Source organism: Nicotiana tomentosiformis, chromosome 4 (assembly GCF_000390325.3).
Source record: "Nicotiana tomentosiformis chromosome 4, ASM39032v3, whole genome shotgun sequence".
Taxonomy (NCBI): Eukaryota; Viridiplantae; Streptophyta; class Magnoliopsida; order Solanales; family Solanaceae; genus Nicotiana; species Nicotiana tomentosiformis.
In genome coordinates, this window is record NC_090815.1 from 16,088,631 (window position 1) to 16,104,890 (window position 16,260).

Here is a 16,260-nt window from a genome sequence, read left to right on the forward strand (position 1 = left end):
CTTGGTGGAAGTTTGTCTCATTCACTTCAGGGAATGGACAAAAACCAGTAGGTCGACTTTCATGGTTTTTCATTAATAGCCCATTATGTTGCTCGGCTACAAGAAGATGTAAAATAAGTTTAGAATACTTTTTAAATCCCATCTCTCGATATTGCTGCTGCAGGAGCATATTCGAGGCATGAAAAGTGGTGAAAGTTTTTTTTCCAACATATCATGATCAGTAATATTATCACCACATAGTTTCAATTGGGAAATAATTCTGAACATAGCAGAATTATACTCACTGATAGATCTAAAATCTTGTAGCCTTAGATGAGTCCAATCATAACGTGCCTGTGGAAAAACGACCATCTTCAGGTGGTCATATCTATCTTTCAAATTATTTCACAGTATGACTGGATCTTTAACAGTAAGATATTTCATTTTCAGGCCCTCATCAAGGTGATGGCGTAGGAATATCATTGCTTTGGCACGGTCTTGGTTTGATGCCTGATTTTTATCTTTGATGGTGTCTGCCAGACCCATCGCATCAAGATGAATTTCGGCATCAAGCACCCAAGACATGTAGCTTTTGCCTGATATATCCGGGGCTACAAATTCTAGTTTAGAAAGATTTGGCATTATTTAGAAAAGAAAGTTCGTACCTCTGATACTTTCAAAGTATTTTCTCGAGATGGCAGAGTCTCGTGCTGATAACGTGTTATAAAATAAAGACTGTAAAGTAAAGACAATTATAGAGAGAAACTGATATATTATTCAAACTTCAAACTTCTGTACATAATGAACTGAAAACTCCTCTATTAAATGAACTGAAAACTCCTCTATTTATAGAAGAAAGGAAGCAGCTGCGAGGCTTTTCGGGAAGCAGCTGCAAGGCTTTTCTTTAGATGCTTGTAAGCTGTCTGCATGAGCTGCTTGCAACCTGCCTGTTTAATAAGAAGCTGCTGCAAATAATTTCATTGAGCTGCTTGCAACCTGCCTGCATAAGCTGCTTGTAGATAAATTTCAATAGAGTACTAAATGGACAATCTTCTTCAGGAAGATTATCTATAGCGGAATAATAAATAAACATCCACAATATAATTATTTTCATAACAATTAGTATATTTTATATTTATATAATTTTTAAATATATAAATTTTATTTTAAAAAAATAAATAAACTATATTCAAATTCACATAAAAGAATTAGTCAATATTCTTGGAGAACAAGCAAACGTAGTCTTAAGCTGAGTTTAGACTCTGGAACCTTCCCACACATTCTTCACGTATTATTAAACGATCTACATTTTACCCGAACCTTCTAGAGTTCCACTCCACTATATATAAGCCTTCTCTTTCCCTTTTCCTCTTCCAATTCAAAGTTCAACTAACAAAAACCAACTTCCATTAGCATCGATTATACTCATTTAATTGAAGATGCCGGTCCGACCAACGGGAGGAATGAAACAAGAGTGGGAGCCAGTCGTGCTCCACAAGCCAAAGATGAAAGCACAAGACCTGAGGGATCCAAAGGTTGTAAATCAGGCATTGCGAACCGGAGCACAGGTTCAAACGGTGAAGAAATTCGACGCCGGTTTGAATAAGAAGACGACTGCCGCTTCCGCTGCTGTTAATGTTAGAAAGCTAGATGAGGCGGCGGAACCGGCGGCGCTTGAGAAAGTACCGGTGGAGGTGAGGCAAGCTATACAAAAGGCGAGGATTGAGAAGAAGATGAGCCAATCTGATTTGGCGAAACAGATCAATGAACGGCCGCAGGTTGTTGCAGAGTACGAGAATGGAAAGGCCGTTCCTAATCAAACGGTGTTGGCTAAAATGGAGAAGATCCTTGGTGTTAAACTTAGAGGTAAAATTCACAAGTGAGTGTTTGTATGAGATTGCAAAGTTCCTGGTTGTATTGTTAATAACTTGTGGATTCTCCAGGATTTCGTGTTCTGATCTGATTAATCGTCTTGTAACTGTTTAGAAGCTGTGGCTATGTAAAAAAAAATATAGTGTCATGTGTTCATCTTAGTGAAAAATGGTAGATACTCTGTTTCAATTTTATTTGGTTTAGATCTTTCTTTTCTTTTTTTTAATGTCTTTTAGATATTTTAAATTGTTAATCGCTGTAATTAGTAGTTTTTTTTACAAAATATTTAAGTATATAAATTTTTATTTTTTTTAAAGATTTTATATTTGAATTTATCGTCAAAACTAGGACACACAAATTGAAATAGATGGTGTAATGTGTTATTTTGGGCAAAATATTTATCAAAAGTTACGGTATGGTTTAATTCGACTCTTAAAAAATAAATTCAATCGGAGCTACACCTCAAATACTTTTTGAGGTGTTTGCTGGTTCCTCAAACTTTATGTGGGACGACATCACTTCGATGGATTAAATAACTAATCACTAATTATTTCTGTTTTATGCGATCAAATTTGATCCTAACAACTAATTATCCATAGGCAGAACATACATCGGATGATGCAATTATCAATTATGGACGAAAGAGAACAAGATTTATGTTGGTGTAACAAAGCCTAATATTAAATTTGCCATAATGCGACGAATTAAACAGTGATTAGGACTCACATTTCTATGCAGGGAAAATAAATTAGTATATTCCAGCAAAAACACCAAAACAAAACACTACTTTCTCTTTCAATTTATGTGGTATCATATTGCAAATGTAAGAAGCACATCTTTAAATTTTTTTTTTAAAAAAAAATTCACTAAAAAATACTTATGACTCACAATAAGAAATTTTGATTTGATTCTCGAAATACTTAGTCACAATAAGAAAATTTGATTTGATTCTCGAAATTCAAATTAGGGCGGAGAGAGTAGTATAAATATGTCTGGGGAATAGAAAGTAAATTATATAGTATCCAGAAGTAGGATATATAGTATTCAAATTGTACAAATTAGGACGGAGAGTAGTATAAAAATGCCGGGAGTAGAAATTAAGTAGTGTTATAAAATAAAGATGGTAAAGTAAGGACAAGTATAGAGAGAAACTGATATATTATTCAAATTTCAAACTTATGTACATAATGAACTGAAAAAGCAAGCTGCTTCTGCAAGCTGATGTGTAAGCTGCTACGTACCAGATATAGATAATCTTCTACTGGGGGTAATGTTTATCCATAACGGAGTACCGAAAAGATAAGCTCATTATACCAGATATAGATAATCTTCTATCGGGGGTAATGTTTATCCATAACGGGATACCGAAAGGATAAGCTCATTATACCATATATGGATAATCTTCTACCGGGGGTAATATTTATCCATAATGGGGTACCGAAATGATAAGCTCATTATACCAGATATGGATAATCTTCTACCAGGTATAATGTTTATCCATAACGAGGTACCGAAAAGATAAGCTCATTATACCAGATATAGATAACCTGCTACCGGGTGTGATGTTTATCCATAATGGGGTACTGAAAGAATAAGCTTATTCAGGAGACTTATTTCCAATAGAGTACTAAATAGATAAACATATTTACGGCAGAATCTCATATAGATAAGCTTCTTAAGGAAGCTTATTTACAACAGAGTACTAAATGAACATCCCTTGGATTTTCATTAAAAGATAATGTATCTCATTAAAACTTTACTAGGAAAAAACCCGTGAAAAAAAATTATAGTGAAGGAAAAAGAGTACACATATTTAGTAATACGCATAACTAGTTGTCTAAAAAAAACCTTATAAGGAAAATCCTGTGGGAAAAAACTTAGTAAGGAAAAAAGAGTATAGCGCGTATTTTACTCCTCCTGATAAAAACCTTGTTTCAAATATTTGAGTATCCGCATTCCAATCTTGTATACTATCTTCTCAAAATTTGAAGTTGGCAAAGATTTAGTGAATAAATATGTCGGATTGTCACTTGAACGGATGTGTTGCACATAAATGTCACCATTTATCTCCTTTTATAAATTTTCCCTTTAATTGGGCTATGCATGCAACATTGTCTTCGTATAAAATTGCAACATTGTCTTCGTATAAAATTATGAATCTTTTATCACATTTCAAACCACATTTTCCTTGAATAAAATGAATCACTGATCCCGACCATACGCATTCCCTACTTGCTTCATGAATAGTTATTATCTCAGCATGATTTGAAGAAGTATCAATAATAGATTGTTTTGTAGAGCGCCATGATATGACAGTACCTCCACATGTAAACATGTACCTAATTTGAGATCGAGCTTTATGTGGATCAGATAAATAACCTGCATCTGCATAACCAACAAGATCTACACTACCTTTATTAGAATAAAATAAACTCATATCAAGTGTTCCCTTTAAATATCGCAATATATGCTTAATCTCGTTCCAATGTCTCCGTGTAGGGGAATAACTATATCTTGCTAGTAAATTAACAGAAAATGCTATGTCATGCCTTGTAGCATTAGCAAGATACATAAGTGCACCAATTGTACTAAGATAAGGTATTTCGGGACCAAGGAGTTCCTCATCCTCTTCTGGAGGTCGGAACAAATCCTTATTGGTGTACTCCATGGGTGCGCTTTGTCCATGTAAAAGCATTTTAAAACCGTTTTTGTATAGGCAGATTGATGGATAAAGATCTCGTCTGCTAAATGTTCAATTTGTAGACCAAGATAAAGTTTTGTCTTTTCAAGATCTTTCTTCTCAAATTCTTTCTTAAGATGTTTAATTGCCTTTTGGAGCTCTTCTAGAGTTCCAACAAGATTTATGTCATCAACATAAACAGCAAGTATAAAAATTTTTGATGTCATTTTCTTTATAAAAATACATGGACAAATAACATCATTTATGTAACCCTCTTTCAGCAAATATTCACTAAGGTGATTATACCACATACGCCCAGATTACTTCATACCATACAAAAATATTTGTAATCTGATTGAATACATTTTCCGAGATTTTAGATTTGCTCCATGCATTTTAAATCTTTCAGGGATCTTCATATAGACTTAATCAAATGAGTCATATAGGTTATGACTTGCATTTATATGGCATGACATCTTTAGGTGTATGGACTACAGGTCTGATCCTCACAATCTTTTACAATATTATGAACTATATTGTATCAAATATATCGTCGACGATCATTTTGTATTGGTTCCTAATCGACATAACTTGTTGAGATCTCATCACTTTCTTTATTTTCAGGTACTTGAACTTCTTCTGAAGTTTCATGAAATGTTATGCCGTTGGCTCTTCTAGAGCTCATTTCCTCCTTATTATGATCATTTTGATCATTTGCTCCTATCATTTTTCAAGGATTGTTACCTTTGGAGCCTATCGGTTTACTACGCTTCATGCGTGCAGTAAACTTTATCCTTCAGGGAGTTTAATTTTAATAGGAGCATTTGCAACTGAAATATGATATTTAATTTTGGATCAGCAAATGCTTCTGGCATTTGACTTGAATTATATTCTAAGTGAGGATCATATTAATGATAATTCGATTCATATAGCATATTTTTCAGCTGTTTATTCCATCCCCCAAATGTTAGAAAAACTAACACATATCCCCCATCTTCTTTGGGAAACTTATCTTTGTGCATTGTGGTAGAGAACTTAACCATATACCACACATCAAAAGTTATTAGATAGTAAAAATATTTGGTTTCTGATCCTAAGCCAATTGTGAGGGGAGGACTTATCATATATTATTGGTCTGATGCATACAAGTGCTGCTGTATGTAATTTAGAAAATCTTAGACCAACACATGAGGATTTGTTCTCATAAGCAATAGTTTAGCCATTAATAGGAGGTATTCAATGCTAACCTAGCTTGGATATAAACCAGCATCATCAAGATGAACTATCTTGATTTCATAATCTGAAAATTATACTCTTAATTGAGAAAAATAATTTCAAATGCCAAACTACTGGTTGACAATAAACACACGTGTAACCTTCTCATATATGTATCTATAAGTGGTTCACATGATAGGTGAATGGGCCCATATCCACCTTTTATATATTTCAGAATTTAGGGGTCTTAGTCTCAACTTTAGCTGGTATAATCAATTTATTATGAGAATAAGCAACACAAGAGAATTCTTGAAGAATCTTCTAGTTCTTCGGTATATGCTTATCTGAATTCTCAAATAGCTCATTTAAAAATAGCAAATGAAAACTTCAAGTTTATCATGGCATGTGCTATCTCTTAGTAAGTTTCTGGTTTACTATGGCATAAACTTTTGCATTAGTAACCTTCTGATTTACTGTGATTGTTTTTGCATTAGTAAATTTCTGGTTTACTGTGATACATGATATAGTACAAATTGAATAATAAGGCGGGTAACTTCTCACATACATATTATTTTACCCCCTATGATTGTGGAAACATTAATATTTTTAATTTTCTAATTATTTATAGTCTCAATATGATAGACATTTGTATTAGTAAACTTTTGGTTTATTACAACATATGTTTTGACCACAGTCATATAATATGAATGACAAATTTGCATATAAGCTCTTCGGGAGCCTTCAATTTATTGTCCACAATCAAATATTATCCGGGCACTACTTGTGTCATGTGTCTTCTACACAAACAATTAGCTCTTCAGGAGTTGTTGATACATTGTACTATCAAATATTGCTCACACGCTTCTGGTATCATGAGAGAAAATTTCTTCATAAACAAAATAAATATGATAATAACCATCATTATCAAAACATAACTTTTATTTATGTACAATAATTACATAACCATACTATCTACTATAAACAACAAAAATTAAAATATTTACATTTCTATAGATTCATCGCCGATCACATGACTTGCTTCTCCTTCCGGAAGTGCAAAGTAATCAACTACATCCAAATGCATGAAGTCTAAATTATTTTCAAAAATAAAATTTGCTTCAGTATTTTTCTCTGTCTTCTTCAGGGAGGCTTGATATAGCTCAACCAGGTGCTTTGGCGTACGACAGGTACGTGACCAGTGCCCTTTTCCTCCACATCTACAACATGTATTTTCTGCCTTTGCTGCTTGCATCGCTTCATGCTTTTGTTCCTTTCTTTTTCACTGCTGGGGTGAGGAGGGTTATTTGGTGTATTATTATTACCATGATTAGTGTTTCTTACCCAACCACGGTCATGACCACGACTGGGGCCACGTCTTCTTCCACGCTTAGCTTGTTGGAAGTTTGTCTCATTCACTTCAGGGAATGGACAAGAACCCATAGGTTGGCTTTCATGATTTTTCATTAATAGCCCATTATGTTTCTCGACTACAAGAAAATGTGAGATAAGTTCAGAATACTTTTTGAATCCCATCTCTCGATATTGCTAGTGCAAGAGCATATTCGAGGCATGAAAAGTGGTGAAAGTTTTTTTTCCAACATATCATGATCAGTAATATTATCACCACATAGTTTCAATTGGGAAATAATTCTGAACATAGCAGAATTATACTCACTGATAGATTTAAAATCTTGTAGCCTTAGATGAGTCCAATCATAACGTGCCTGTGGAAGAACGACCATCTTCAGGTGGTCATATCTATCTTTTAAATTATTCTACAGTATGACTGGATCTTTAATAGTGAGATATTCCATTTTAAAGCTTTCATCAAGGTGATGTCGTAGGAATATCATTGCTTTGGTACGATCTTGGTTTGATGCTTGATTTTTGTCCTTGATGGTGTCTGCTAAACCCATCGCATCAAGATGAATTTCAGCATTAAGCACCCAAGACATGTAGCTTTTACCCGATATATCCAGGGCTACAAATTCAAGTTTTGAATGATTTGACATTATTTAGAAAAAGAAAGTTCGTACCTCTGATACTTTCAAAGTATTTGCTCGAGATGGCAGAGTCTCGTGCTGATAACGTGTTATAAAATAAAGACTGTAAAGTAAAGACATGTATAAAGAGAAACTGATATATTATTCAAACTTCAAATTTATGTACATAATGAACTGAAATTTCCTCTATTTATAGAAGAAAGCAAGCTGCTGTGTAAGCTGCTACTGTACCAGATATAGATAATCTTCTACCGGGGATAATGTTTATCCATAACGGGGTACCGAAAGGATAAGCTCATTATACCAGATATAGATAATTTTCTATCGGGGATAATATTTATCCATAACGGGGTACCGAAAAGATAAGCTCATTATACCAGATATAGATAATCTTCTACCTGGGGTAATGTTTATCCATAACCGGGTACCAAAAAGATAAGCTCATTATACCAGATATGGATAATCTTCTACCGAGCGTAATGTTTATCTATAACGGGACACCGAAAGGATAAGTTCATTATACCAGATATGGATAATTTTCTACCGGGGGTAATGTTTATCTATAATGGGGTACCGAAAGGATAAACTCATTGTACCAGATATAGATAATCTTCTACCGGGTGTGATGTTTATCCATAATGGGGTACTGAAAGGATAAGCTTCTTTAGGGGATTTATTTCCAATAGAGTACTAAATAGATAAACATATTTACGGTAGAGTCTCATATAGATAAACTTTTTCAGGAAGCTTATTTACAACAGAGTTTTAAATGAACATCCATAATATAATATATTTATAAACAAGTAGGGTATTGTCCTTTGTATCGTCAAACAGTTTGAGTTAGCCCGGTTAGTGACGGATGAAACCACATATATTTTTTAGTTGAAAGTAAAATGTAACTACACTTAATATTATAAGGATAAAAGTTGGAATAACACAAACTCAACCAGAAATGTTATTTTTTCTTTTTCTTTTTTCGGATTATAACTTTATAATAGAACTTACGGGCATGACAATGATACTATAATCTATGAGCCAAATCATTTAAATAAAACCTCCTCCTTAGATCAAGTGTCAAATATTTGAAATAATATTCGAAGATTTTCAGTCGTTTACCATGAATAAGATTTTTGGGAGATTATGTATTTTCAAAAATTAAGTAAAATTGTCATATTACATTACGTTTAGGGAAATGTATTTGGAGAGCACTTGTATTAGTCTTTTTAGATCCATAATTGAATCGTTTAATTTGAATTGGTTTTTGAAAAATAGTTCAATTAAAAATAAAATTGTGCTTCAACATGAATTTCTTATTGAAAAACTAGTTTATGAAAATTAAAGATATATAAGTGAAAGTTCTTTTCACATAAAATAAGCATTCAAACTAATATTATTCTGTTTGAAATACCAACGTTGATGCTGTCACACCTCCTCTTTAGGGGGAAATGAGTTTTTCTAATTAAAGTGACATTATTTGAACATGGATTATTTTATTTTATTTATAGAGTCGTCACTTGGAATAATTATTTACGGCGTCCCAAGTCGTCATTTATTTTAAATCCCAAATCAAGAAAAATTTGACTATGCATCAGTCTGCGAAACACATAAGACATGGATAAGAAATTCTGTTAGCCTTGAAGAAGGTGTGACGCATTTTCGGATTTCATAATTTTAGCACAGTCGCTTTACAATTACACTTGGCTTATTTGTCCGATTATTACATGTTTTAGAGCTATTGCGCGTTTTACCCTTTTACCGCTTTTAACAAATTTTTTGGCCAGTTTATGTATTTATATAATTTATTTGAATAGTTACTATGTCATACACTTGTCGTTTTATACACATCGCAAATCACGTCATGTGAAACGCATCCGCGAGTTATGACATGTTTATTTTTATTATTATTTTGAAGTTGATTCAAGTCACGCGAACGTGCACTTAAAGTTGGGATTATGTATTATGACTATACCAAGGGAACCGTACCTATAGTCACGATGATTTATTATTTAATCCCGCCTAGAGCAATTAAGAAAAATTTAAGCATGTATGCCATGGAAACGAAACTGCCAAAGGAAAATAGTAAACGAAACCTATCTCTAAACTCATTTTTCATTTTTGAAGATTTACCTAAAACTCAAAATACTACAAACCAATACAAAAAAAAAACTTATGACTTATGAGCTACAGATTAATCACAAATAGGCCATATCATTAAACAACCTAAGTTAAAGAACTCAGCCACAAAACGGCACATCAATAGCTTTCGAACAAGTCAAATAAACACATTCAAGATATCACTAACAATAATTGAATGAACCTTTAAAGCAAAACTCTCTCTTTTATATAACTGTTTCTGTGTGTGATAGTAGGATTAAGGGGATATATGGTTGGGATGTGAGTGTGTGTTGGTGTAGAGCGACGTGAGGGAGTGGGGATCATGGGGTGAATGTTTGTTAAGAAAATCATATTTTTGGAAAAAGTTTGATAAAAAAAACTTTGTCAATTTGACGTAGTTTTATTTCATGCCTTCTTTTCTTTTCTTTTTTCTTTTTTCTTTTAAAGATAAATTAAATTATAAAAATAAATATTGACCAACCACTTTTTACACCAAGAAAAATATAAGAAAACTTAGAGCCCGTTTGGACATAAGAAATTTATTTTGTTTTTCAATTTTTTTAAAAAATAATGTTTGGTTATCAAATCTTACAATTTTTTCCAATCTCACTTGAAAATGCATTTTCAAAAGGTTGCTAGTGTTTAGTTGCAAAATATGTTGAAATAAAGACATCCAAATATGTTGCAAAAATTATAACCAAACAGAACTTCATCTTCAATTCAACTTTTAGTGAAATTCCAAATTTAATTTTATTTTTTTGGAATTCATATTCAAACGCCTACTAAATACTTACATATAATTCAAATAATACTAAGAAAAAATACCATAGCTTACTTATTAAAATTCTAATTAAAAAAAAATAAATATTTTTGTAAATTTTCTTTTTCTCTTTAGAAATAAAATTTATCTTCTAAGAGTGTGAATATTTTTTGTAGTTTTAAAAAAAAAAATGTTTTGTCAAACAAAGCCTATTAAAAGGAAGCTAAAAGTTTAAAATATCAAAATTAGATCTAAAATAAATATTTACACTAAAATAGTATAGAATTCAGGTGTGATAAAAATTAGTTGTCCACAGATGTTTTATAGTGAAAAAATGACGTTGTGTAGCCGCTCTCAAAATAAAAGCCTATATATGTGTGTGTGTATGTAATATACAAATTTTATACACTTTTGCTGTTACCAAATTTAAAAATAATTGTGACAGCGGGCTAAAAGTGATCTTTGCCCTTTTATAATTAAAAAATAAATACTTATGACCAAAAATTAGTACTTGTAAATACTAAAATTCTGTACTCACAAATGGTAAAATAGTATTTTATGCCCAAACATGTATTTATGTTTGTTTATCAAGCTGGCATGTTACTTCAACTTCAACCGTGTTTTCATATTTAAATACTTTCAAATTCAACTTAATTTTAAATATGACAAAGGGCCAAATATACCTCTCTACTTTCGAAAATAGTCTAAGAATACCCCTCGTTATACTATTAGGTTATCTATACCCTTGCAGTCATACTGTAATGACTCAACCGGTCGTTTTAACTTTTAGAACCCCGTTACCCTAAATAAAACTTTTCGTATGTGCTTTAAATAATTTATGACTTGTGGGAATGGTTGGTTCGTGATTTGGAAGTGTTTGGGTTGAAATCGGAACACTTGGTTCCTTAAGTTGGCTTTAAAAGGTTAAGTTTGACTTTGGTCAATATTATGAGCAAACAGACTCGGATTAGTATTTTGACAGTTTTGGTAGGTCCGTATCGTGATTTGGGACTTGGGAGTATGCCCAGAATCAAATTCTGAGGTCCCTAACCCGAGATATGGAATTTTGATGAAAAATTAAAATATTTAAGTTCAAATAGTGACCGGATATCTAATTATGTAAAAACGACCCCGGAATAGAATTTTGATGATTCCAACAGCTCCGTATGGTAATTTTTGATTTAGGAGCGCATTCGAAATTTTATTTGGAAGTCCATAGTTAAATTATGCTTGAAATGGCTAAAAATAAGAATTTAAGTTTGGAAGTTTGACCGAGGAGTTGATTTTTTGATACTGGAGTCGAAATCTAGTTCCGAAATTTTTTTAGCTCCGTTATATCATTTATGACTTGTGTGTAAAATTTGAGGTCAATCGGAGTTGATTTGATAGGTTTCGACATCGAATATAGGAGTTGGAAATTTTAAGTTTCATTGAGCTTGAATGGGAGCATAATTCGTGGTTTTAGCGTCATTTTATGTGATTTGAGGTTTCAAATAAGTTCGTATGATATTTTAAGACTTGTTGGTATATTTGGTTGAGGTCCCGAGGGCCTCGGGTGAGTTTCGAATGGTTAACGGATCAAAAATTGGACTTAAAATAACTGCTGCAATTTTTTTTCCCTTTCTGCTGGAAATTGTGGCCCAAAATCGAGGCCCAAAATTGAGCTCCTAAGAATCGAGGCTGTGAATCGAGGATGTGAATCGAGGTTGTGGATCGAGGTTGTGAATCGAGGTTGTGGATCGAGGTTGTGAATCGAGGCTGTGGATCATGGTTGTGAATCGAGGGTGTGGATCGAGGCCGAGGATCGAGGATGTGGATCGAGGCTGAGAATCGAGGCTGTGGATCGAGGTTGAGGATCGAGGCTGTGGATCGAGGCTGTGGATCGAGGCTGCCTGGGCAGAATTATAAAAGAGGGCATTCGTCTCATTCGCCATTTTTAACAAATTGGAGCTTGAGCAGAGGTAAGTGATTCTAACTTGGATTTGGTCTATAAACATAAATATATCATTGTTTTTCACCATTTAATTAGTGTTTTGAGATTGAGATTTGGAATTTTTTAGAAATCTCATAGAAATAAAATTTTGAGGTTTCGGTATCGATTCGGAGTCGGATTTGAGTGAAACTAGTATGGTTGGACTCATAATTGAATGGGTTATCGGATTTCATAACTTTTGCCGAATTCTGAGATGTGGGCCCCACAGACGAATTTTTATTTAATTTCGGGATTTTTATTAAAAATTTAGTATTTTCTTATAGAATTGATTCCTATAATTTTTAGTGATTGTATCGAATTATTTTGGCTAGATTCGAGCCAAACAAAGTTGGATAATCGTGGAAAAGGCCTTATAGTGGATTAAATTGGAGCAAGACGAGGTAAGTCTCTTGTCTAAGCTTGTGAGGAAAAAATTATCCCATAGGGATTAAATTAAATAATTATTGCTAATTGCTGGGGCTACGTACGCACGAGGTGACGAGAGTCCGTGCGTAGCTACTATTAATGCTAAAGTCCGGGTAGTTTAAAACTCAAAGCATGAATTACTGTGTGAATTGTATTCTTTATTAATTAAAATATTTGATGTATATATTGTGAATTGTTATGAAAAGTAGAAAAATATAAAATTTTCATATGCTTAATTTTTGTTTAGATTAATTAATTGTTGAAATAAATTGTTATCCTCTCGAATAAATTTTACAATAAATACTCTTATTCCAGAGGTACATAAGAAAATGTCCTCCTTTTTTGTGGATCGGGCCGAACGCCTCGGCAGGATAGATGCATCTATGGATCGTGCCGCACGTCCCTCGGCAGTGTACACGAAACTCTGGATCGGGCCGTACGACCTCGACATAAATCGTGCTTAATAATAATAATAATTACACGATACTTGGACAGTTTATTATAGCTTGTAAAGTTATTTGATAAATTAAAAATTTATTGAAATTAAATTGCAGCTTGTAAAGCTATTTGATAAATTAGAATTTTTATTGAAAATGAAGGATTTAATTAATAGATTAGAAATTATTTGAATTGAAGGAATTTAATTAATATATTGAGAATTATTGGAATTGAAAGAATTTAATTACTTCTGCTGGTTCAATAAAATTATTGTTAACTCTGTGAATCACGTTGATATAAATATTTATATTTTCATGATTATTTAATATTATTGACCCATAGTGAGTGTCATAGTCGGCCATCTTATCTCTACCTCTTCGAGATTAGGCTTGATACTTACTGGGTACACGTTATTTTCGTACTCATACTATACTTGCTGCACATTTTATTATGGAGGTACATATATGTATAGCGGCCTTGTGGGCGCAGAGGTGTGGTTAATAATTGTGGGGACATAGGTGAGCTGTATTCTATATTACGGTCCGCAGCTAACAGAGTCTCCTTCAGAGTTATTATATTTTTCTGTCTAATTTGTATTCTAGACAGATGTTGTATTTTATTTTAATTCCCTAGTAAATGCTCATGCACTTATGACCCCGGGTTTTGGGATGATTATGGGTTACACTGTATTGAAAAATTTTAAAGATATTAGTACGTATTTGGTAAATGGCATCTTCTGCTATTTAATTGAGGGGAACAACTATGACTTCAAAATATTAAAATGAGAATTTATTTAGTATTTATTGTTGGCTTGTCTGACAGCGGTGTCCGGCGCCATCACGACCTACAGGTGAAACTGGGTCGTGACACATACTTTGGGTTCAAATATACCCCTCATTTAAACGGAGGTACACGTGTCATCGTTCTGTTGGTCAATTCTAAATATCTTCTAATTAATTAAAAAGACTCATTAATCATACCTGAAAAGTAATTTTTTAAAGCAAATTGTTTTTGTAAAAACTGAAATTATTTTTATTAAAAACTGAAAAAAACGAAAACATTTTTTTTTTCCAGTTTTTACAAAAACATTGCTTTAGAAAAAACTGAAAAATATTTTCTAAAACAATGTTTTTGAAAGAACTGAAAAAAAAAAAACTGAAAATCAATTTTCTAAAGCAATTTTTTTTGTAAAAACTGAAATTGTTTTTACTAAAAACTGAAAAAAATGAAAATATTTTTTTACCAGTTTTTACAAAAAAATTGCTTTAAAAAAAGCTAAAAAATATTTTTTAAAACAATATTTTTGTAAAAACTGAAAACAAAAACTAAAAAGCAAATTTCTAAAGCTGTGTTTTTGTAAAAACTGAAAAAACAAATATTTGTTTTTCAGTTTTTAGTTAAAAATATTTCAGTTTTTTCAGTTTTTAATTGCTTTAGAAAATTACTTTTCAGTTTTGTTTTTCAGTTTTACAAAAATATTGTTTTAGAAAATATTTTTCAGTTTTTTAAAGTAGTTGTTTTGTAAAAACTGGAAATTTTTTTTTCGTTTTTTTTAGTTTTTAGTAAAAATATTTTTTTAGTTTTTTCAGTTTTTACAAAAAAAATAATATTTTTCGGGTATGGATAATATTTTTTTTTAATTAATTATGAGATATTTAAAATTGACCAATAGGACGATGACACGTGTCCCTCCGTTTAAATGAGGGGTATATTTGAACCCAAAGTATGACTGCAGGGGTATAGATAACCCAATAGTATAACGAAGGGTATTCTTAGACCGTTTTCGAAAGTAGAGGGGTATATTTGGCCCTTTGCCGTTTGAAATACTATCCCCCCCTAAATATTAACCAATTCATGTCCCAACACTAGTGTCGGTTAAGATAAAACGATGAGTAGTTTAATGATAACTAGTATAAGAACCCGCACGATGCACAGATAATTTGACAGAATATTAGGCTTATAAAATTATGATCTAATATATTATATTAATTTAATAAATTTTAGTTGTATTTTATTATTTAATATAATGTGCAAAAAAATAACACAATCTATATAAAATTAAAGGATACACATCATATAGTAATCAAATAAATTATTTGTTCTTTTTTATTTTTATTATTGAATTAGCACGTACTTAGTACTATTGATAATTTTTTTGAGTGTTATTTATTTATATTTTATTTTTTTTAATTAATTAAAAATATAAATATCATAAAATTATCTCTATCTCCCTATTTTCGTACATTCTTTTCTGCTATAATACTTATTTGATTAGTTTTCAAATTTTGTATTTTATTAAAAATTTAAATAATGTAATATTCTTTTACTAAATTATAATTTTGAATTCATTAAAAGTATAAAGAGATTAGCATTATATATATATATATATATATATATATATATCTTATGTATAATATCCTAATAGTATCTTTATATTTTCGTATTCTTCATTTCTATTTTCATTTTTTTATTTTAAATTATTTTAAAGCTCCAACTTGAAACTATTCCCCAATTTTAATGGATATTTTTTTATTATATATTTTTTATTTATTTTTATTATATCTAATTTTATTTTTTCGTTATTTTGTTATTTTCAGTTTAAAATATTTGTAAAACTCCAACTTGAAACTACTCTCCAATTTGAATGAGTAGTTTTTTTTCCTTTTTTTATTATACCAAATTATAAGATATCTTTATTTATTAATTCAAAATTTAAAATTCAAAGGTTTTTTTAGTTAGAAAGGGAGTAACCAAAACTACTCCCCAACTTGAATATATATATATATATATATATATATAT

The 16,260-nt window shown here is 31.6% G+C and overlaps 1 protein-coding gene across 1 annotated transcript; it reads left to right on the plus strand.

The window, feature by feature from the left end:
• The first annotated feature begins 1,338 nt into the window (after positions 1–1,338).
• Positions 1,339–2,045, plus strand: LOC104107375 (multiprotein-bridging factor 1c). Its single transcript, XM_009616163.4, has one exon. The coding sequence runs from the start codon at positions 1,419–1,421 to the stop codon at positions 1,860–1,862; it is 444 nt and encodes a 147-aa protein (XP_009614458.1). The 5' UTR covers positions 1,339–1,418; the 3' UTR covers positions 1,863–2,045.
• Positions 2,046–16,260: the final 14,215 nt, after the last annotated feature.

What these genes read in the sequence shown, in the direction of transcription:
- LOC104107375 (XM_009616163.4), top strand. Translation starts at nt 1,419, where the DNA reads ATGCCGGTCCGACCAACGGGAGGAATGAAACAAGAGTGGGAGCCAGTC.